Genomic DNA, 25,271 nt, shown 5'->3' with positions numbered 1-25,271 from the left:
AAGGGAAAATATCTTCTATAGTAATTTCTTTAGCATACATCTTTGATCATTTCCTTTGGGTAGATTCCTAGAGCTTGAATTGTTGGATCAAGTCTGTTTTTAGGTCTTTAGACCCTTACAGCCAAATTGCTCTCTAAAAATTTTGTGCCAGTTGACATTCTTACTAGCATGATGAGAATCTTTATTTTACTGGATCTGTTATTTATATTTTTTTCTTAAAATTTTGTATTTCTTTATTTGTTCATGGATGTAAACTTTTAAAGTGTCCTCATTGGCAATTTTTATCTTTTTATTTCATGATTTATGTCCTCTGCTTATTTCCTTCAGCAATAGACTATTTTTATTTACCTGTGAAAAAACTGTTCTAAAAATGTCTTGGGTTTTTACCTAACCATTTCTGAGTCAAATCTGAGGAACATTTTTGAATTGACCCTCTCCCCACAATAGACTTATTTTCTCACACATATCTTTCTTCCTCTTTTTAACCCAATCACCACATTGCCCTCTTCATCCCAATTTTGATGTGATCAAAATTACTGCTTCATTCTTTTCACTCTTTTCTACTGAGTGGGCAAAGTAAATAAGTTGAAGATGGGGATAAGGCAAGAATAATTTTTTTCTTAAAATTCTAAGCATCTAGAATGCTTGACATGAATAATAGTGCTTTATAAATATTGTTAAATAAATGAAAGAATGAACCTATTAAAATATGATCATTGCATATTTTTTCTCTCCTTTAGTTCTTTACCACATGGACAACTGTAAACTAACTTTGGTTTAAAGAAATGTGCTTTTCAGTTTTTAAGATGATGAATATGCCTAGGCCAATAACAATCTTAGAATAATTCTTCCCTCTTTTAAAGTTATATAAAATTTACTTTTAGTCTAAGAATTACTAAAAGATATTAGAATTCTGAAGGGAATCACCACTTATCACTTAAACCAAAATTTAAAAAATAATGTTTTATATAAATATATATGAGTGTGTGTACCCACACACACAACATTCACTGACAGATACCTAGGATTTACATCATGCATTGTATTAAACAGGTGGTTCATATAAAAATGGTAACACCTAGAGGTATAATAGAAAAAAGCTGTCAAGGACCTCGAATGTCAACAGGCCCTGATATCCATCACTTCATCATGGGATCTGAAGGTAAATATAACTGCCAGTTTATTATGAAAAAATACAGGTTAGTGATTCAGTTTTGTGAAAATCTGTGATATTGAGATATCAGATTTTTGAAAGACATGTTTTGTGTATTTAAAGAAGTTTTTTTAAAGTTTTATTACTTTAATTTAGTACTTCATAAAGTTTTTATTATGAGAACATCTTATTAAACTTTCCCTTGCATTTTGCTTTTTTATGGGTTTAGAGCCAGCTTAGTCCTTTTGGTGTTATTTTTTTTTTCTTTTAGAGTTTTTAATCAATTTTAGGAAGAGTAGTTGTTAGGGTTTAAAATGGTTTGCTTTAACATTTTATGGCATGGTATTTTCTAATCTTCTCTGAATTATTAAGAGGAAAGGACTAATAAAGTATTGTCATATTGCCTTGTCTTTCTATAATAATATCTTTCATTATTTGTTACTTGGTTTTTGAAGAAGTGGAATTTAAAATTCTGTTGATTCACATATCTTTTAAAACTTATGTTGATTTTTTAGTTTTTCACTATGTAAGTCATCTCCTTTGCTTGGTTACTTAATGATGGGTAGGTTAGAATGTAGTTTTTCATCTTATGCAAAGCATTTGATTTCTGTACCTATCAGAAAAAAAAAACACTAACCTTCTTTCTAGGTTGCAAATTAACTGTTATGTAGGCACTGTGAATTTCATGGAGGAGGTGAAAGTGGGCATATTTTTCAGTTCTTAGCATGGTAGAGAGAGAGGGTTATGCCTTAAATTCAGATAAATAAAAGTGTTTCCAAATTACCAGAGGAACTCAGTACTAATGTCAGAAGGTGGTACAAGCTATCAAAAAGATTTTCAAAACATGTAGCTATATATTCATGAATAAAAGAGCACTTATAATAAACTAGCATGTTAGGGCATAAATTCTAACTTTTGATGGTAACATCAAGGAAAAAATAAATTGTCTTAATGATGTATCAACTTGATGTATTAAGTTTATGACCAGTAGTGTAGCTTAGGTTTTTTTTCATGATAATTAGTGACAAACCTTTGTCAAGGTGTTTCACCAATTTACTGTCTTATTCTTTTTCTGATCAGTGTACTCTTCTATGGAAAAACAGAACTATATTTTTAATGAAAAAAATAAAGTGTTAAATTCCTTTAAAATAATATAGTTCTCTAAAAAATATTATTTTGGAACTTCTTATACTAATGCATCATCCAAGAGTTAACTGAAAGAATGCAACTTTTTCCAGTCAAATGTCAAATTCAATAACAAATCAGTATTAAAATTGATAATTATTAATTTTACTATTGGTATATACATAGTTGGAGTCAACTCTATAAATTATCTTTTCAAGTATCCACATCAAACATTTTTTTCCCCATCATCAAACACTCTAGAAACAATAGAAGCTGGAGAGGGTGTGGAGAAAAGGAAACCCTCCTGCCCTGTTTGTGGGAATGTAGATTGATACAGCCACTATGGAGAACAGTATGGAGGTTCCTTAAAAAACTAAAAATAGAACTACCATGTCTGCATGTATGTGGATATAGAGTCATCTTAATATAGGCCAGGAGGCAGCATGATTGAGAAAGTAAATTTATGTGAAATCATATTCTTTTATAATATGTATTTTATCTGCTATTTTGAACTATCTAAATAATAACCTCTTGCCTTAAATACGAATCATAAACTTTTCCTTGAGCTTTAGAAAATATTTTCTGTTGCTATGGTTAAATCATTTGATGACAACCTTGAAAGCATTACCATTATAAAAAAACCTATTTCCTCCTATCCTACTAAGTTCCATATGTGACTAACCAAGCTAAGTTTAATGTTTTTGTCTTGTTTTGTATTATGAATTTTTCATAATGATTTTTTGACAAGCAGCTTCCTCCCATTTTAGATGTTATAATAGTATGATCAATATAATGAAAACTGTAATAAAGCATTTGAAAGTTTTTATATTCTTTTCCTGTTTATGGAATTTACTAGTAATTTATAATGATTTACTCTTTTATTTGAAAAATGGCTAAAAGTACATTTTTATTTTTTAGCTTGTTACCCACCCTTGTTTTAGCCTTTGCTCTAAAATGAAATAGATGAAATGCTTACTATCAGTCCTTCTGTGTAGGTTGTTTTTGTTTGTTTGTTTGTTTTGTTTTGTTTTGTTTTTTGGCTACATTAGGTCTTCCGTTGCTGCGCCCGGGCTTTCTCCAGTTGCATGAATGGGAACTACTCTTTGTTGTGGTGCACAGACTTCTCAGTGTGGTGGCTTCTCGTGTTTTGAAGCATGGGCTCTAGGCAAGCGGGCTTCAGTAGTTGCAGCACGCAGGCTCAGTAGTTGTGGCTTAAGGGCTCTAGAGCCTCTAGTGTGCTTGGGCTCAGTAATTGTGGCACATGGCCTTAGTTGCTCTGTGGCATGTGGGATCTTCCCAGACCGGATTGAAGCCGTGTCTCCTGTGTTAGCCACTTAATCATGGTGCCACCAGGGAAGTCCTCTTCTGTGTAGTTTTTACTTCATCTTTTGGTTAAATAAAGCTCATCCTGTAGTAAATTCCTCAGGAAAGGCACATTTGTATATCCCACGAGTTCTGGAATGTTCTAAACTATTTTTGTATGCCCTTGATACCTGTGGGACAGCTTGAGTGGCTTTAATATTCATGGGTCACACTTTCTTTCCTTGTTTTTTGAAAATGCTATCCCACTCTTGCTTTAGTTTTATATGTTGTTTTAAAGAAATCTAATGCTAGTTCTTTTGCCTTTTTGCCTGAATGCAGTGAGGTTTTTTCCTCTTTATCATTAAAGTTTACTTTTATAACTCAGAGTTGATTGTTGTGGCTCATTTTGCTCTGGTACCTAGTGGACCCTTTCTGTGTGTATATGCTGGTCTTCTTTTATTTCTGTAAAGCTATTTTTGGCATTGTAATGGTAAATATTAGGGTTTTGGAGTCCCTCCCCTCACTGTTTTGTTTTTTCTTCTTCAGGGACACCAGATATACATTTGTCTGACTTTCTTTGCTTGTTTTCCATTTCAACCATGATTTCTCTAACTTTTTTTTCTTAACTTCTTTATTTCATTTTCATTCTCTTGGTTATTTTCCTGCTTTTTTTCAGTGCCCTGTTTTAAGTTTTCATTTGAATGTAATCTCACTTCTCCTTTGGATACTTTGTAACCTAGCCTTCATTTTTTTTATGTTTTATTGTTGTTGTTCTGTTTCTTCTCTGAGTTTGGTCATCTTTTATTTCATTTCTTCTGTCTTGTCCATTTATGTTTTTAGTGTCTGTATTTCTAATTCAAGTATTTTTTCATATCCCCAAATGCTTGTTTGAGTTTGAAATGTTGTGTTATAGTTTTCTTCAGGATCGTGGTTGGTTTTGTAGGGGAGACTTTTTATCAGCAGAAAAGCTTTTCTTTGAGTTTTCTGACCTTTTGCAGTAGTTTTGTATGAATCTAGTCTAAGGGTTCCTAGTTTGAGAGTGTTCTTTCTGTTCTGTCACTTCTGTCATCTTTTGTGCTATTTGCTTTATGGATGGTGGTATCTTTGGTGAGAGAAGCCATGGCATGTCTTGTTCCTTTCATTTCTATCAGATCTTTAATTTTCCTCCTAACTTTATGCTTTCCCTTCACTGCCTTGTCTCCAAGGAGAACAACACTCCTCTAATTTGATGCTTCTTTGAAAATCCTCCCCTTACTTGTCCAAGGGTATCATTTCTGGTTCCTTCCATTTTCAAACCCCTCCCCATAGCTAGAATCTTACCAAGTCTTATACAGCATTTGGGGTTTATTGTTGTACTTTTGCTTTCTGGGGCTGATTTTTTCTCTGCTTCCTTTAAGTCCTTTGCTATCCTCTACTCTTTCTCATGGAGTCTTATAAACCTCCCCTTTACTCACTTTCTGCCCTTATAAGCTTGTAGCAGCTGGAAGGCTATAGAAAGTCTATTGGAATTTTTTCTTTTTATCTCTACTTAAGTGTAATTAGAAAGTCGTAGTGTTTTTTTTTTGTGTCCTTTTAATACTAAAGTGTATGTCCTGTGTGGTTTTATTTGTTTTCCTTGTTGATTTTCATGTTTGGAGTGGGGAAGTAGAGGGAGAGGGAAGATTCAGAATCAGATGACTGCCATTCTTCTCAGTCTTGAAGTCACCTGAAAGTTTGTTTTCAAATTATGAAATATTTTATTTACGTCAAGCAAATACTTGCATTTTGTATTAGTAATTGAAGCTTTCAATTTTGAGAATATTGTATTTGAAGTTATAAAACAGAAAATTCTTAAATTTACAGCAACATATTTTTATTGAAACAGAAAGAAAAGTGAATGACATATAAGCCTCTATGATGTCACATTACCATGGAGTTGTTTACAGTTATATAAAGTGGATATAAAATATTGGTATAATGTGCACATAGTCAAATAATGAGTAATGTAAGTAGTTTTGTATCACTCCACGGACATAAAATTCCCAGAGCAAAATAATCAATAAATATAATAAAGCCCAACAGAAGTGAGCCTTTTGATGAAGAGAATTTAGATATAAAATATAAACATTTATGATTGGATTAATTTGAACATACGTCTGGATAGAAGAACTGCCCGATGCCAGACTGCATTTGGGACCTCCCCCACCCCCTGCTGCAGAACTCATAGCTGGATAGTTGCACAGACTTACCTTGGTCATTTCATTAACCTTGCAACAATGCAAAGTCTCATTTTACTAATTTTTATTTTTTAACTTTACTTATAGTGTTATGGTGGGTTTTACCACTTTAGAGTACCTACTATACATATGAGGCAATAAGGGTGTACAGAAATTTAAGGCATGGTCACTTCTTATTAGTACCTTAGAATTTGGGTGTACCATTAGAATTTTAAAGAAAATTTGCTAATGTTTTAAATACATAAATTTTAAAATAAACTTTTTGAATAAGTAATTACATGTACAAAGTTAAAGTATGTACGTACATGTACAAAATTCAGAAGACACTGAAAAATGTATAGGGAGAAATCTGCTTCTTCTATCCTTGTCTTTTAGGCATCTCCCTTGCCCGTAGTAAACGCTTTTGCTATTTATAAGCATATATGTGTGTGTTTTTAAAAACACAAATGGGAGTTTACTACTCTTTGCTTTATACTTAATTTTATAAAGCTCACTCCAAATCATCACATTTAGAACCACTTCATTCTTTTTTGGCAGCTACCTGATATTCCATTGGATTGTACTCTGTTCTATTTGTCATTGATTGGCTTTTAAATGGTTTCTGATTTTTTATTTGGATTGTATTTGCAGTAATTCATAGAAATAATTTCAAATAGCTTTATTTCTGAGATGTAAAGAAATATTTCACAGAAAGTCAGGAACTTGGAATTTAATTTTAAATAGAGAAACTTTCCTATCTGAAGTCAAGGCTTATACTAACCTTTTCCTTAATGAATTTCAACCTAGTGACTTTTGATTTTGAACTAGTATTTATTAAAGTTTTCTGAAGTCTGTGGATAGATTAGAATAAATAGAAAAGATGATTCATGTCTTTAGGAGTCTGTGCCTGACAAATTTCAGTTTATTTTTAGACAATTTTCAGCATGAGGTTTTATTTCTAAGACTACAAGGAACTTCTAAAAATGCTGAAAAGAGTAGAAAGAATTACAAATAAGCCTAGGGATGTTGTCAGTATAGTGGTAGAAAAATTAGCAACTTTAAAAATTAAAGTGATACTACTTCTCTTGGTAAGAAGGAATAGGTGTAATAGATAATTCTGTGTTGGTGGATGAGAAGACAGCATAGTAATAAAAGTCTACCTGTCAGCCTTTTGCCTCTTTTCTGGCAACGGTTTAGAGTTCTTTTAGACTCTTTCTATAGTCTTAAGACAGTGGTGCCCAACCTTTTTGGCACCAGGGAACATTTTGTGGAAGACAGTTTTTCCGGGATGTGTGTGGGGGGAGATGATGGTTCAGGTGGTAACGTGAGCAATGGGGAACAGCAGATGAAACCTTGCTAAGCTTGCTCACCACTCACCTCCTGCTGTGTGGCCCAGTTCCTAACAGGCCACAGACCCATATTGGTCTGTGGCCCAGGGTTGGAGACCCCTCATCTAAGATACCTATTTGTAAAAATAACCCTATTTGTAAAATGTATGGCTCACAGCTCCTTGTTTAAGAAGATAACTCTAAAGTTTCCTTTGTTTTATTGAGATATAATTTACATACCATAAAGCTTAGGAGGGGTCCTCCCTACTATTCCCCCACCCCTGTTTTATTGAGCAATAATTGACATACATCACTGTATAACTTTAAGGTGTACATCACGATAGTTTGATTTACATATGTTGTGAAATGATTACCTCAGTAGGTTTAGTTAACATCCATCATCTCATATAGATACAATAAAAAGAAAAGGAAAAAAAAATCCTCCTTGTGAGGAGAACTCTGAGGATCTACCCTCTTACCTACTTTCCTGTATATCATACAGCAGGGTTAACTGTAGCCATCATGTTGTACATTACATCCCTGATACTTATTTATCTTATAATTGGAAGTTTGTATCTTTTGACCACCTAACTCCACTTCTTCCTTCCCCTACCCTCTGCCTTTGATAACCACAAATCTGATGTCTTTTTCTGTGAGTTTGGTGTATTTTTATTATTTGTTTATTCTTATTAGATTCCACATAAAAGTGAGATCATATAGTACTTGTGAAGATAGATCTTCCTCTGTCTGACTTACTTCACTTACATAATGCCTTCAAGGTCTATCCATGTTGTTCACAATTGGTAAGATTTCCTCATTTTTTTTTATGCTTGAATAGTATTCGATTGTATGTATATACCACAACTTCTTTATCCATGATGAACACTTAAGTTGTTTCTTTGCTTTGTAAATAATGCTGTTATGAACATAGGGGTGCAAATATCTTTTTGAGTTAGTGTTTTTGTTTCTTGCAGATATATTCCCAGAAGTGGGATTACTGGATTATATGGTAGTTCTATTTTTAGTTTTTTTAGGAACCTTCATACTGTTTTCCATAGTGGCTGCAGCAATTTATAATCCTACTAACAGTGCACAAGGGTTCCCTTTTCTCCACATCCCTGCCAGCATTTGTTACTTCTTGTCTTTTTGATAAGGACCACTCAGAAAGGTGTGAGGTGATATTTCATTGTGCTTTCAATTTGCCTTCCCCAAAGGACTAGTGATGTTGAACATTTTTTAATGTACCTGTTAGCCATTTTATATCTTCTTTGGAAAAATGTCTGTTCTGGTCCTTTGTTTTTTTAATTGGATTGTTTGATTTTTGCTATTGAATTGTATGAGTTCCTTATATATTTTAGATATTAACTTCTTTTCTGATAAATGATTTGCGTATATTTTTTCCGGTTCTGTAGGTTGTGTTTTCACTTTGTTGATGGTTTCTTTCGCTGTGCAGAAAGAATCTTTTTTGTTTGATGTAGTTCCATTTATTTGTTTTTAATTTTGTTCCCTGTGCTTTAGGTGTGATTGCCAAAAAATCATTACCAATCCCTATTCAGGAAGCTTTTTTCCTGTGTTTTCTTTTGGGAGTTTCATGGTTTCATATCTTACATACAAGTCTTTAAACATTTGAGTTAATTTTTTTAAATGGTGTAAGATAGGGGTCAGGTTTCATTCTTTTACAAGTCAGTATCCAGTTTTCCCAGCGCCATTTATTGAAGAGACTGTCTTTTCTCCTTTGATTACTATCAGGTCCTTTGTCAAATATTGTATGACCATATATGCTTAGGTTTATTTCTGGGCTCTTGATTCTGTTCCGTTGATCTGTTTTTCTGTTTTTTTGCCAGTACCGTACTGTTTTAACTACTATAGCTTTATAGTAGAGCTTGAAATCAGTAAGTGTGATGCCTCCTGCTTTGTTCTTCTCAGGATTTCTTTGGCTATGGAGTCTTTTGTAGTTCCATATAAGTTTTAAGAGTGTTTTGCTTTTTGTTTCTTTTTTCTATTTCTGTAAAAAATGCCATTGGAACCTTGATGGGAATTGCATTGAGTCTGTAGATGTCTTTTGGTAGTATTGACATTTTAACAATACTGATTTTTTTCAGCCCATGAATGAACATAGGATGTCTTTCCATTTAATTGTGTCTTTTTTTATTTTTTTTTATCAGTGTCTTAGTTTTCAGAGTAGAGATCTTTTACCTCCTTGGTTAAATTTATTCCTAGGTATTTTATTGTTTTTGATGCTGTTGTAAATGGGATCAGTTTCTTTGTTTCTTTTTCAGAAAATTCACTGTTAATGTATAGAAATGCTTCTGATTTTTGTATGTTAATTTTGTATCCTGCAACTGTACTGAATTTGTTGGTTTGAATAGTTTTTTGGTTGACTCTTTAGGATTTTCTATACAGTTGTTCCTCAGTATCTGCAGGGGATTGCTTCCAGAGCCCTTGGCAGATGCAGAATTTGCAGGTGCTTATTTCATATAAAATGGCATAGTACAGCCAACTGTATATAAAATCATGTCATCTACAAATAGAGACAGTTTTACTTCTTCCTTGCCAGCTTTTATGCCTTTTATTTTTTTTCTCTTGCCTGATCGTTCTATCTAGGACTTCCAGTATCCCCCGGTTTCTACCCAGGCAAACAGCTGGCCTGCATTTTTGCCTATAACTCCAATAAATTTACCTGTGTCTTCCCAATTGTCTTTTACCACATCCTCCACTGTTTTCAAGAGTGTTCTTGAAACTTCTTGAACTTCTCCACTCTCTGTTGCAAATAATTTCCTTCAAAAAAAAAAGGGGGGGCTTATTTCTTCCTCTGGCAAAATCTCTGAGCTAAGGCTCTGGAGGTGGGGTTGGGGGCAATGGCATGTTTTTCTCTGAGGACACCCTTACTTTAGGAAGTGCTGGGGAGAAGGAGGAAGGAAAGTAGGTCTTGGTTTGCTTCTCTTGGCAAGATGCCAGCCTTTTACAAGCCAGGGCAAAGGATTGGGACCCTAGAATTAGTGCATCACTCAAAGTAGAGCCTCTGTCCCACCAGTTAAGGCTGGGTGCTAGAAGTGATCCCCTTCTCACCTCTTAGTTGCATTTGCCTGCAACTTAGTCTCAGGAAAAGGTACTGAGGTTAGGGTGTTATATGGAATTAGGATCATAGGTTTTTCTGAAATTAAGAAAGTCTTCATGTATATATCCAAGAGAAAGGAAAACATATGTCCACATACGAACCTGAACACCTATATTTGTAGTAGCATTATTCATAGTAGCCAGAATATGGAAGCCTGTGGAACCTTCAGGGGAGGGGAGGGAGAGGCAGCTGGAAGTTGAATTGGTCACCCACGATCAGTGGTGTGATCAGTTATGCCTGTGTAAATGAAGCTTCCATAAAAATCCCTAAAATCGGGGTTTCAGAGAGCTTCTTTGTTGGTAAACACATAGCGGTGCTGGGAGGGTGGTGTATCTGGAGAGGGCATGGAAACTCTGCATCTCTTCCCCCATACTTTGTTTTATGCATCTCTTCTGTTTGATTGCTCCTGAGTTGTTTCCTTTTATAACAAACTGGTAATCAAGTTAAAAAAAAAAAAAAAAAGTAGAAACCCAAATGTGCATACCATACAATGGAATAATGTTTAGCAATTAAAAGGAATGAAATGCTTAGTATATGCTGCAACATGGATGAACCTTGAAAACGTTATTTAAGTGAAAGAAGCCAATCAGAAAAGGCTATGTATTGTAAGATTTTATTTATATGAAATGCTCAGAATAGGCAAATTTCTAGAGACAGAAGATATGCTGGTGTTTGTCAAGGGCTGAGGTGTGTGAGGGGAAAATGGGTGTGGGATTTCTTTTTTGGAGTGATGAAAATGTTGTAAACTTAGATTGTAGTGATAGTTGCATATGTCTGTAAATATTTTAAAACATCGAATTTTACATTTTAAATGGGTGAATTTTATGGTCTGTGAATTATATCTCAATAAAGATGCTAAAAGAGAAAGTCTAGTCACTCTTATTACCTTTTAAAATGTACAAGATATATGCTTTTTTTATTCAAATATTAATCAGGCCAAATTTGCAGAGCTTTTGTGATTTTACAAATTATAATAGGGTTGTATTTGCTATTTAAGTAGAAAATCATTTGTATATGTAACAAACGTGTTGTGACATAATGTAGTTTACTTTTTGTGGACTCATAGTAGTTTTTAATCTTGTACAGTATTATGTATTGACATTTTATTTTAGGTATATTATAAATTTATTGGAAGCATTGGTTTTTGTGATACTTTTAACTTATTTCTAGTGTTGTAATTAAGTTCTACAATTTCAGATTTCCCTTTTGTTCTTTTTTTCATGTTTCTCAGAAAACTTACTTAGTAGTATTAATAATAATTTATATTATTTGTACATTAGAAAGCACTGATTTGAAAAACTTGCTTTTTGAATACAATTATTTTTAACCATTGCTCTTCAAATATTTTAGCATAGATATTTAGATCATGTAGTTATATTTAACTTGCTTCTTTCCTCTCTTCTTTGTCCTCCACTCCTCCATGTAATAAAGAAAAGGACATTTGTTTCATTGAGGGTCCTCTTCTGCTAGCTATTTATGATAACTGTTTTGTCTCTGAAATATCAGTTTTTTTGTTTCTTCTAAGGGCATCTTAATATTGCCTTTTGTCTTTTCTTTGTATGAATTCTTAGGAAAAAAGGCAAAGTATAATAGTCTTTCTAATTTCTTCTGTCATGTTAAATTCTCATAGAAAATTAGATTCTTTTTGCCCCAATAAACTGTTATCATAGTAAAAATAGGTTTTACTATTTTATCAAATATCAGAATTTACTTTTGTTTGAATGCATATGGTATGAAAACTTGTTTTTCAGATTTTTTTAAATTTTAATAATCTGTAATACTTTAAAAACTATTTCCTTCTTGGAGAAAGGTTATCTTAAAAATGTTTTAAAATATTTACACATTACTAAGAAAAATGTATTCCAAAAACCTTTCTTTAGAAATTAAAAAATTTGCTTCATTGTTTTTCTAGGACTTGAGTAGCCATTATTCCCCACATAGAACAGGTTAAATAGATTTAAATATGGATAATAGAATAAATTAGTAGAATAAATAGATAAAATAGATTTAAATATGACTTAGAAAATTGGCATGTGATATATTGGATTATTCCCCCTTCTTTTTCAGGAACTCTTGGTGTGGTAACAGAAGCTACAATAAAAATCAGACCAATCCCTGAATACCAAAAGTATGGCTCAGTAGCTTTCCCTAATTTTGAACAAGGAGTAGCCTGTTTAAGAGAAATTGCAAAACAGGTAAAAACAAAAACAAAAACCAACCCATATATATTTATATTTTTAAAATTCTACTGCATAATGGATTTTGATATGTCACGTATAATCTTCATATTTAGGTGTGTTATATTTGTGATTTTTACCCAGCTATATATGAAAAGGTAATGTTGTAAAATCATCCCTTTAAGTTCAGTTGCTATTTCTTTCAGTAATTATACACCTATTTCTTGATTTAAAGAATGCTGTACGATTTTAAGCCAAGGCAAGGTACGTACCTGGGTTGATGGCTTCAAATGACTGCCTTTTATTGAATGTTTTCTTAAGTTATTTTTGGGTAAGATATTTTGTGATTAATTGCAGTAATATTGCATTTTTCTTAAATTAAGATATTTATTGAAATTAAAATAAATGGCTGAACATCAATAGCCCCAAAATATAGAAATTAAATATAAGTAATCAAACTTCATGAATTCTTAGAATGTGCTGCTACTAGGTCTTAACTTGTTTTATAATATTACCTAAGCTATATCTTAAATTAAGTAATATATTATAGCATAATATAACATATTTAGATATAAGCTAAAAGGAATTACCACTTTGCCCTTCTTTAAAAAAAGGGATATGTCAGGGATTTTAAAAAGACTAAATAATGCAAGTAATTTTATTTCTGTTTAGTTGTATGTATCAGTGTGGAAATTCTTGCATTTCTTTAGACATTTGGTTCATTGTTTGAACTATAATGGTTTATGAAAAAATTCTTATTTTAACATTTCCCAGCAGGGAGGAAGTCAAGGGAGTATACTCCAGCCTTCCTCTTCTTACTTTCTCCAAACTCATATAGAGTTCTCCAGTACTTCCTGTCAGCTACACCCAACTTGAATCTTGAGTGCAAGGGAGCTTTCTCACCCATAAGGTCAGCTTCTGCGTATCCAGAACAGGGTGGAGAGAGGATCTGATGAGGCAAAAGAGTGGTATCTAGCAAGTACTCCATATTCATTGTGGACTTTGTAAGGTACTGGGTCTTATCTTCCTACCATCCCAAGAGAACCAAACCACTATTAATATTTTAAAGAAATATAGAATGAGTTTAAAAAATGTTATATTTACCCACATATGTACCACTTTCAGCACTCTTTATTCTGTACACTCACTTTTGCCTTCTCGGACACATGTTCTTTCTTACAGTTTCTCACTTTTAAAAGGTCCAAATATCTGATAACCTAATCTAACAGTCAACATGGGTAATTTTTGTAATTTCCAAGTAGCTTCAGTTAGTTATCATTAGATTGCTTCTTCCCCCATCAAGATTTAGTCATAGGCCCCTTAATCTTGGTTGTCTTACCCATAAGTGAAAGGAGAGTTTTAAAAGAAATATAGTCATGGAATGAACATTCTTGAACTTGTGGCAGGTTGCTTTAGTGGTGTTAACACAGAAGTGAATGTTGTTGAAATCCTTACATAAGAGCTTCTAATTCACTCAAACTTTGAGGATATTATGCTGTGGTTAGGGAGCTAGAATATGTAAGTAAGTATTGTGCTGTGTTTGCTGAAATAATGAGATGGTAATAATATTTAAAAGTAGAATTACTGAGGGCTTCCTAGGTGGCGCAGTGGTTAAGAATCCACCTGTCAATGTATGGGACATGGGTTTGATTCCTGCTCCAGGAAGATCCCATATGCCACGGAGCAACTAAGCCCGTGTGCCACAACTATTGAGCCTGCGCTTTAGAGCCCGTGAGCCACAACTATTGAGCCCATGTGCCGCAGCTACTGAAGCCTACGCACCTAGAGCCCATGCTCTGCAACAAGAGAAGCCACGGCAATGAGGAGGCTGTGCAATACAATGAAGAGTAGCCCCTGCTCGCCACAACTAGAGAAAGCCCTTGTGCAGCAACAAAGACCCAACACAGCCAATAAATAAATAAATAAATAAATATTTTAAAAAGTAGAATTATTGAGTAAAAGAGTGGAGAAAAGTTTTAGAAGTAAATATTTGAGCACTGAGTGGTAAATTTCAAGTGTGTTCTAATAACTTGTTGCTAAACCTTTCCATCACTTAAAGGCCAAGGAAGTAACTTCAAATTTAAGATACCCCAGGTATGAAGAAGCAAAAGTACTTGAAGAGCCTTATGGTTTTGCCTGTGAATTCATTCCTAGAAGAATGGGAAACTAAGTTTTTTTTTTTTTTTTTTTAAAGAAAATAACCATAAGTTGAGCAATTAAAAATCAAAATAAAACCAAATATTTTCCATAAATAGATTATATTTTCTGATTAATTTCAAATCTTCCTTAATGAGGTTTTTTTTATTCTAGTGTTTTCACTTTGTATTGTAGTTCATTCTTTGTGTTAAGTACTTTTATCATTTACTTTTCACCTTTGTCAAGCTTGACTATATCCCCTCTAAAAAAAGCTTTATTATTATTATTTTAAAAAGACAGTTTATATTGTCTCTCTCATTCATGTTTTGAATGACGTTTTTTAATTGACCACTTTGTCTCCATTTTTTATGGCAAAATAAACATGAATACCAAGTTAGATTTTTTCAAATAACTATAAAATTTATAAAACTAGTCTGATTTGTATGTATTTTCAACAAAAGATCTTAATGAGTTCACACCCAGTCTGTGTTGGTCAGCTCTGCGCCTTCACAATATCTCCATTTTGTAGGACACAGATTTAGTAGACTTGTTAAAAAGTGTTGTTATGTGATCTTTGGAATAGAAGTAGACATATTTTATGCTCTCTTGAGTGCTGCATCTGCTTTGCCACGTTAGAAATACACATATCTAAATCTGTCGTTTCATTAATGAGAAATGATGTACTAATATGTCAAAATCCTAAGTTTATAATTTCACTAAAATTGAAAATATTGTATTTAAACATAAGTAGTTGGTGCAGTTTGATGCCATTTTTGTTACAATTTAATATGCTCCTGAGTAACAGATAAGAGCTACTTGTGTTAATGAAAGGCAGGTGGTGACATTTTTCTTCATCCTTGCATAAGTCAATAAAAGTTGCTTTTTTAAAAAAAAATTCTTTGAATACTCACAATATGACCATAATCTAAATTCGCTGCACAAAACTATATTGGATATATGTATCTTGGGATAAATAAAGGTGATGATTGATAGAAACTGCCACCTTGTGGTTAAAAACCAGGTCAGAAAGAAAGCTCCTTTATAATCTATAATTTTAATAATTTGGTTCTGTGTAATTAGTAATAGACAATTTTTAGAGACATAAATACCATGTAACTGGAAAGCTTGTCCTACTTGAAACTGATTAAAAAGCCTAGATAGATAATATTTCATTCTCAAATGTTACTCTTATGAATGAAACAATTGCTAAGAATAGTTACTGGGATTTGGAGATGTTCCACTGTTTGGGGAACCTGCATTTTTTACTCTTATTATACTGCACGTATAGAGAGGCATTAATGTCTGCCTTTCCTGGAAATGGGTAAATGCGTTATGGTTTAGGGACATTTATGTATTAGTTTACAGAGTATACAAATCTCGTGTGTCAAGAATGGTATTGTATATGCTACCCTGTTTTGTAACAGTATTCTCAAGCAGAAAAATTGAGAAAATTGCCAGGTTTTGGCACTAGTCATTGTTCAATTTGTGATTTGGAATTTCAGTTGATAGCAGGAGAATTAAGATCCATTAAAATAGATGGTACATGCTTTACGATTGTGCCAAATTCTTGATTGAGTAATGAGTTGGCTGCTTGTAATTCCTCACTGTCATTTCATAGCACTTCCATTTTTGCACTGTTTTTAGACTCAAGTTGCTTTTGAAATGGGAAACTGTATTTTGGATGAATATCTTTTGGAAAGGAGCAGACATGATTGTTCACAGATAGCTAAGTGGACTCTGTGTATATTTTTATCACTATTCTTACTGAAGGAAATAAATTAAGCAACTTTATACTGGCAGCAGAAGGATTCTCCTAAGGTTGCTCATCTGATCTTTGTCCATGTGAGGAATTGTCCTCTTTCAGTACTTCACTGCCTTGTGGGGAGCTAGAAAGGAAGATTTAGTGGAAGATTAATGTGATTCTATCTCATAAGTGCCAGACCAGTAGAATCTCCAACTTTACTCAGTGGATGGGTAAGTGGCTTTTAAGATTTTCTCAGAGAGTAGATTTCCTACTGTAGCCTCTCAAGAGGGGGGGGGAATTTTGTTTTTTAATCAGAATGCCAGTGTCAGATATAATATTTTATTTTTCTCTTTTATTGTTTGTTTAAAAATGATAAGTGTGTTTTTACTAGGTTTGAAGGGACCGTGGAGTGTTGAAACAAGTTCAAAAGCAATTTTTAAAGTTTGGGATCTTCCCCCACCCCCTGCCAATAAAAACTTAGGAGTTATGCCTTGTGGTATTGAGAGAGGACAAATTTGTTCCATTAAGAGGAAACTGTGTGTGCGCCATGGATTAGTACAAATTCCTCTGAAAAGTGTAGTTCTCAGTATGAAAACTAGGTTTTTAGAATTGTAGATTAAAAGGCAGCCTTTTCTTTTGACAAGGGGTGGCCCTTTCTACCATCACTTTTATTTTAAAAAATTTTAAACTGGTAGGGTATTTTTTTCTAGTGAGTTTAGACCGTAATTTCGGAAGATTTACATAATTCGTCTGACACTTCAGACTATTGTATCTCAACTCTGAATTGTTCTGTTTTCAAATTGATTTATCCTGTAGGGATTCAGTTACATACAGAAAATGGAATTATTACCTTAAGTCTTTTTTTTTTAATTTATTTATTATTTTTTGGGGGGGTACACCAAGTTCAATCATCTGTTTTTATACACATATCCCCATATACCTTGTCTTTTTTTGATGTCATGTTTTTTCCCTCTCAAACAGGGAGAATAACCTAGTCAGATGCTTGGTTAATTGGATTCTTTACTGTGTGATCCAGCAAAATATATCACACTCGAGGATAGTTGTGAGACATGCTTTAGTCATTACACCTTTGCTAAGCTGAAAATGTAAAATTATGACCAGGAGACTGTTTGGCATTAACTTTTGCCCCTTGCCTCAATATAAGTGGAGGAAAATATCTACCCTGTATTATGTATTTGTTTCATTCTTTAAAACCAAGAGATAATTCTCTTATTTAAAAAGTTCTTGTTTAAAATGCAGACTCTTAGCTTAAGCCAGTATATCATTTCCAGTAGGATTAACCAGTTTACCAATAGCCTTAAATATTGCATGATTTTATCTGTGGTGTCAATTCTGATTTATTAGTTAGAGGAAGAACTAATTGTGCCTACATTTTAAGCTTTTATATCTAGAAATTTGTATTTAACAGAATTCTCTTTTACATATCCTTTTTTGAGCTTTAGAAATTAATTTATTAATTAAATTAATAGTAATTATTTTATTGTTTTTTATGTGGGAGAGTATGCTTTTAACTTTATATCCAACATTGTGCAGTTGATACTGTGTAAATTAAATAGACATGGTTCCTGTCCTCTAATAGTCACCAGTGATACTGCATATCATGATAAAAATTTTCTGTGCTTCAGTTTTTGTATAGCCGTGTACAAGGGGGTTGGTATTGAAGCATTAGCTTCTGACACAATATGGATTAGTAGACTATCTCCTGAATAGTTTTAAGGCTCAGGAACTTGGGCCATTCCAGAGTCTATGCTACAAGTTTGACTTACTCCTTGAAGAAACAAACCTTTTCAATTCAAAGATTATTCATTTTTTAACCAAGATACCAGAGATACAGGACTGCCACTCAGTGCTTATATTTTATAGTTTATCCTCATGAAGTTAGAATAGAAGAAATCATGCAGGCAATATGCAGCATGTTAATATTGAATTTCTCTCACCAGTAACTAGTAAAGTAAGATACCTCCTCGAACAAAGTGTCTCACCTGAAGTTCAAGTTCTAGTTTTCTCTATGACAAGAAAGAAATATGACTTAGTTCCATAAAGACAAATTTTGCAGAAGTCTTTTGACTTGTTTCTTATAGGGACTGTTTTTTGGGGAGAAAGTGGTTAGATTGAGAAAGAGGTTGCTTTTTAAGTTAGTGCTGAGAATTCTACTAAGTAAATAAGACTAATCAGAGTGGTTGTTTTTTATGTTTCAGTTTATATATTCAAGTAAATTCCTGGTTGTAGCGTCATTAAAGGGAAGAAATTGCCAGCAATTTGACTTAGTCAATTGTAATCCATGCTTTGAGGTCAATGTGGTTGTTTATTTCTTCTTTGCTCAGATAAAACAAAGATATTGATATTTCTTTATTAGTCCATAGTGAGTTTTTCATATCTTTTTAGACTATTTACTAAGTCTAAAGTACAAGTCAGGTGACATGAGTGATTTTAGAGTGCATTTATCATAATAAAAACAAAACAGTTATTTCAGACTTCACTTCAAGTAAGCAATTTTTGTTTGAATGTTCCTTAAGTACCCTGAATGTACCATTAACCCACCATTAAAATTACTTGGTAAAAATATCCCCTCTCAGGTTAGTTCTGATCACCTACCACCAGGGGTCACTTTAACTCAAGGACCTTTTCCCCCTTTCCTCATCTATGGAATATCATAGCAGAGCATGATTGTATAGCATGAGATTGAATTTAGAGCTCAAATTCTCAGAATTTGTGATGTCTTTAACTTTTAAAGGAGCTATTTTGAGGGTTTTTTTTTAAACTTACCAGAGTAATTTTATAGCCTCAAAATACAACTTAATCTTAACTGTAGTTATAGTAACCCAATTTGAATATTGTTTTTTAAGAATAGTAGTAGTATTTTGGTCTTTTGATAATAGGGCCTCCTATTTAATTAGATGTCATGACTTTTGATTTAAAATTCTAAGAAACTTTTCCTCCTTTATATTTGTAGAATGCTGCATAGTGATTTAAAAATTATCAATTGCCAGAGAATCTGAAGCAATGTTGATGCTATGTTTTAATTTGAGTGCTTTGCTTGTGAGAATTTACTTATGACAATAACTGAAAAACTCCTTTTGCTGACTTTAAAAAATGTGGCACTATTAAAACATGAGACTTAATAAACATGTTGGTTTGATTTTGATAATTTTTAAAAAGTCAGTGTTGAAAATGAATTTAATATTTATTATCTAGATATGAAAAGCTTTCTATAGCCTTTTTTCCCAATAGTATTAGTGTGTAACCATCCACTCTGCCTCAGTATAAATAGGAACAGTGGATGACTGACTAGTTTATATGACTCAACTGCCAAGTTAAAATCATGTTAAATATAATTGAATATCAGTTGCTTTATGTAGCAACTGCCCTGAAACAAGTTTCTTATTTTTTCAACTTTTTAATTTGAAAATTTTAAGCACACAGAAACTTTGAAAGGATAGTACTCTGATCACCTGTATATTCATCTTATATATGCAAAAATTACTTTTTGCTGTTTCATATACTTGTGTATTTTTCCTTGACCATTTGAAATTAAGTTGCATTATGACATTTGATTTCTAAATATTTCAGCATACATCTTCTGAAAATAAAGGTGTTCTTTTTTATAGCCACAGTACCATTATCATGTCTAAGAAAATCAGCAGTACTTTTTCCCCTGTATTTCTTTTTTAAATTACTTTTAAAATTTTTATACAGTTTTTAAAGATTACTTTCCATTTATAGTTATTACAAGATATTGGCTATATTCCCTGTGTTGTACAATACATCCTTGAGCCTGTCTTACACCCAGTAGTTTGTACCTCCCACTTCTCCACCTCTACACCCCCGTCCCCACCAAGCTGATAACCACTAGTTTGTTCTATCTTTGAGTCCAGCAGTAATTTCTTAATGCCATCTAGTATTCATTCTATAATCAGTTATTACCGCTGTCCCCAAAATGTATTTTGTGGATAGTCTTTTCAAACTAAGATGTTATCAAGGCCTACATATCGTATTTTAGTTGTTTCAGAGATTGAATTTCACTAGAAATTTACTATAAATGTAATTTACTTTTTTTCCATTTTCTGATATATGTGTGCCTATGTGGGTTTTCATTAATAACACCTGCTGTGGATACAGGTGAAGTAATTCTGGGTGGCAGTAAGAGATGGAATTTACAAGTTGTTGGTAGGAATTTAAAAGTTTTTTTACCTAATAATGACAGAATGGCTGCGAATTCTTTCTCATGTTTTACTGGTGTGCTTAAGCTCAAACATATAAATATATATGTTATATGATATTCTATTTATTTTATGAAGAAAAGAAACTTGGTCTACTCAGGCTTTATTTGTTTTATTTGAAGTTGATGTGCCTGTTTTAATAAAAACGTTTCAGGAAAATTGATTTTCCTTTAGTATTTTGGAAACTGGTAATGTTTTTAGAAGCATTAACCCAACTACAAAGATACCTTTATACCAAGATTTTAAGGTACTCAAGTTGTAGATTTTTAATTTTATTTTATAAATATACTTTTAATAACACTGCAAAATAGCAAATAAGAGGGTTTTCATGTAATTTTTGTTTCAAATATGACTTTAAAGCTCTGTGTGTAAGTATGTGCGTGTCTTTTGTGATTTTTTTTTTTTTGAGGCCGTGGTGTATTTGAAATATCATTCATCTCGTAATCAGGATATCTTGGTCCTAGTTCTGTCTTTACTGTTTTACATTCATCTGACCTCAGGCATGTCTTTTAACTCTCTGGTTCTTGCATCCTCATCTGTAAAATGGGGATAATACCAGTTCTGCTATCCTTACAAGGTTGTTTCGTATATTAGGTGAAGACATATGAAAACAGTTTGTACATAATAGGATTCTATAAAATGTAAGGCAATAGGTTATTGTTGAGTATATAAACTTATCTAACATTGTTCTTTAGATTTGGCAGTGACTGTTTAAAAATATAGATTGTATTATCTCACCTTTAGCATCAAAGATGAGTAAATAAATTATACGGTGTTCAAAATAAGAATCTAACCAGTCATTTTGTTGGGTAAAATAAAATATGTATTATGAGTGGTTTTATAAAATTATTTGTTCAATTAAAAGCACATAATAGCTAAAATATTATAACACAGTTAAGGTATATATTGTTTTGTTCTTTTGAGTGATTCTTTTCTCATAAATCTCAACATTGTGTGATACAGATTTTATTGATAATGTTATTCAGAAGATAAATGTTTAAAAAGTTTATGACAGTCAGAATTTTGTGGTCTGAGAGCAGCTTCTTGGTGGAAGTTTAACCATGTTAAAAAGTTGCATAGAATATAAAAATCCCATTTAAGGTGAAGCTCACTTTAATTCTGTGGAAAAACTGTGGCTAATTTAAACCTTGCTAGTGTTTGTATGGTAGTGTTGTACCATCACAAAATTAATATGAATGTTTGCTTTCTTCATTTGTCTCTCCTTGCTGCTTTTAATGTCTGCCTAGATAAATATAACACTGGTGCAGTTGTATATGTTTTAAGTACATAGTGTTATGCTTCAGGTTTTGTTGCTGTTTTCATACTAATAACCTTGAAGGATCTTAAAATTCTGGACATTGATAATTTTTTTTTATTTAAAATGGATTATGAGAAGGAATAGAAAGAAAGAACAAGTCCTAGAGTTAACTATGAAGACATCACAGTTAAATTTTTAAAGTGCTTTGGCCCACAAAAATACCACCATCATCTTCTTCATTTTTAAAATGAGTGTTTAAGAGCCCAGTGACATGTTATAGTTCATAAATGGCATAATGGTCTAGGCATTGATTTTAGTCCATAAATTTTCTACTTTGTTTTAAAATAATCTATTTTGAGGCCTGATATTTCCTTTAGGTATTTCTGTAGTCTTTGCTAGGCATTAAGCCTATCTTGTTGCAGATAAATTAAAGATCGGGCAACATATATATATATATATGTATATGTATTGTATGCATAGATTTCTCCTCTCCAAATATTTTATAGAAGCCACTGATGTTTTAGTTGTTGTCATAAACTTATATAAAAAGTTAAGATTTTTTTCCTGTATGTTATCCTTAGGAACTGAGCTCTTAATCTCAAATGCAGAAAGATAACATTCATTTTCTGCCTGTCTAGCTTCTTTACCATATTAAATTTGTATCACGTTTTTTTCTTTTTAAAACAGAGATGTGCTCCTGCATCTATTCGCCTTATGGACAACCAGCAGTTTCAGTTTGGTAAGTTAAGAAATGGTGCTTTAAAAATCTGCTCACTAAGCCATAAAAACTTATGAAACATCAGTTATGTGCCAGGAAGAGTACTAAGTGCAGAGCTAGAAAGATAAATGTCATAGCTCCTGTCCATCAGGAAACTCTCAGTCTAATGAGGACAGATGGTTATGTAAATCAATGGTGCAGGAGTGTTGGAGGTGGTGAAAGAAGACTGCACTGAATACCCTAGGGTGCAGATGAAGGGGTGGTTGATCCTACTTGATTTTGCTTGAGATTGGGGTGAAGAGTGGGGAAAGGCTTTTTAGGAGTGATGCTTAAACTAAATCTTAAAAAGTGAATAGAAGTTTGCCTGAGACAGTATCTCCTTCTTTCCTACCAAATTTTTGTTCACTTATCAGCAAAAAATATGAAATTGTAAAACCTCAATGGCGTGTTTGAACTTCAGATAGTTCTGTGTGGCTCAAAGAGAGTGTTGGGTGAGAGTGGTTACAAGACATAAGGCTGGAAGGGTGGACTAAGGGCTTTGCAGGATAGATTTGGGTTTTATCTTGTCATCAGAGGGATATCTTTGTAGAGGGAATACAATAAATCAGCTTTACATCTTGAAAAGCTCCTTCTGGTAGCATTACACTGGATGGATTAGAATAGTGCAGACATGGAAGAGGAGCTAAAATGGTTAAAGAGGCAAATACTGGGGGCCTTGTTCAAAGCAGCAGCAATGGAGATAGTAAGGAAGAGATTTTCCAAAGAACAGTTTGCCAACTGGATGTAGAAGTTTAAATAAAGGGAAGAGTTTAGGGCAACTCCTGATGTCTGATTGATTTTTTGATTGGGTGGATTGAATAACAGTATAGAAGAGATGATGATTTTGGGGAAAAGACATTACAGTGGGTTGTGTTTAAGGTGCCCATGGAAAATTCAGTAACAGTTAACCATGTTTCTTTTTCTTCCTATTTTGCTTAAAGTATTAAACTTTTTGACATGATTTATTATCTTATCAATTCAAGTTTTATTGCTTCTGAATTTTTCCATGTGCTGAAATTTAGTTTGGGATTTAAGTTTATAGAATTTAAGTACCCTCAAAATAGTCCCAGAATGATTGCTCAATAATAAATACTAAAGGCCAAGTTAGGCAGGCTTTCCTTTGGTCTAAGAGTAGCTTAGATTTTAATTTAGGGAAGAATGATTATTATAATTATATAGAAATTGAACTAAGGAACTCAGATTGATAACATATCAAGGGTTCGTTTTAAAATTAGATTCTTCTAAGTCACAGCTTTTATTTCTTTGAGTACTTTCAAAATACTATATTGCTGATAAAAGTTTAAGATAAATGTGTCCTATAAGTGATGAAATAGTTAAATCAAATGAAAAATAAGCCTCCTGTGTGTTGGCCTGCATTCAGGGATCTAGGTCTGAAGAGAGCTATGTGTCTATCTGATTAATAAGACTTTGTTATCCATTTATATGCTATAATTATAGTAAATTATGTTGGACTTGGACACCTATGTAAAATTAATTATGATGTGGCAAGATTTTATTTATAACTAGAATCTATAACAATTTAAATGTAAGTTCAAAGAAAGATCCTTTTGGTTATTTGTCATCCCTGTTCTACATTCTCATTACTGTACCTAGGAACATGCTCTAAGGTTGGTTCTACTCTCTCTAGTCTTTAGTGTGCCTTCTCTGCCTCTGCCCTTTACTTGACCAGGAAAGTGATCCTTTAACAGTACAGATCTGATTATGCTTCTTGGCTGTATATAACCTTTTTGATTTTTCAGTTTTCATTGAAGCCTTCCCACCTATATATCCTGCTATGGCTTCATGATCAACCAAGTAAATAAATAACTCAGCACAACAAGGAGTGTCTGGGACCATGTACCAGCCATATGACTGATTGGTCCATGTTTGTACCATATTTTTTTGTTAACAAAGCACAAGCCTTACTATTAATTGTTTCTGTTTTTATTATTACACCTCCCCTGACACAGTTCTTAATATATTATATTGAAATGATACATTTGAGTATATTGAAATGGCATATATCATTGAATGCATTGAAACGATCTACATATTTTCCCTGTAAACTAACATTTGTCAAACTTAGGAGATGTTTCTTACTCATTTTTATGTGTCCTGCATCTATCACATAACAGATACTTACATGTTGATTGACTTAATCATCAAATTAGCAAAAGAGGGTAAACAGATCTTGAATAGCATATAGTGTAGTGCTAACTAATCACATTATCAGTAGCACACAACCATTCCTCAAGGTTTTATTACCAATTTATAAACAATTCAGAGGCTAAATATTTTGACCAGAGTCCACAAGTTATATGTGAAGCTGGGACTGAAATCAAATCTGTCTGACTCCAAAGCCTAAGACTTTTTCCAGTGTTTCAGAGAACTTCTTTGAAACAGAGAGATTTACTGAATCCTTTAAAATCATTTAATTCACACTGTAACAATAACAAAATTCACTAATCAAACTGTCCAGCTACTAAATTTAGAAACTAGTTCCTTTGTTTTCTATAGAAAATAAAACAATAAGTGGAATATATTTAGAATGTAATTAGTTTGATAGGCAGCATTAATTTAAGAATAAGTAAAAGATAATATCCTCTTAATTAATACTAATACTTGACCCACTTAAAAGTTAGTATCACCTTTACAGTAATTATGCTTGAAGCATATCACATCAAGCTATCACATCAACTCAGTATTAGGGATATATGTGACTAACTCACAGTAGTGT

The 25,271-nt window shown here is 32.8% G+C and overlaps 1 protein-coding gene across 2 annotated transcripts in view; it reads left to right on the top strand.

The window, feature by feature from the left end:
• The window catches only part of AGPS (alkylglycerone phosphate synthase), a 127,757-nt gene that overhangs the window by 61,935 nt on the left and 40,551 nt on the right, over nucleotides 1-25,271 (top strand). For both annotated transcript variants that reach the window (XM_057745956.1, XM_057745957.1), the window contains exons 10-12: nucleotides 1,054-1,162; nucleotides 12,289-12,416; nucleotides 22,465-22,516. In XM_057745956.1, the coding sequence (XP_057601939.1) occupies nucleotides 1,054-1,162; nucleotides 12,289-12,416; nucleotides 22,465-22,516 (289 nt within the window). The remainder of the gene's footprint in view (nucleotides 1-1,053; nucleotides 1,163-12,288; nucleotides 12,417-22,464; nucleotides 22,517-25,271) is intronic.

Source organism: Hippopotamus amphibius, chromosome 8 (genome assembly GCF_030028045.1).
Source record: "Hippopotamus amphibius kiboko isolate mHipAmp2 chromosome 8, mHipAmp2.hap2, whole genome shotgun sequence".
In the NCBI taxonomy this organism is placed as follows: domain Eukaryota; kingdom Metazoa; phylum Chordata; class Mammalia; order Artiodactyla; family Hippopotamidae; genus Hippopotamus; species Hippopotamus amphibius.
This window is presented reverse-complemented; position numbering and strand designations above follow the sequence as displayed.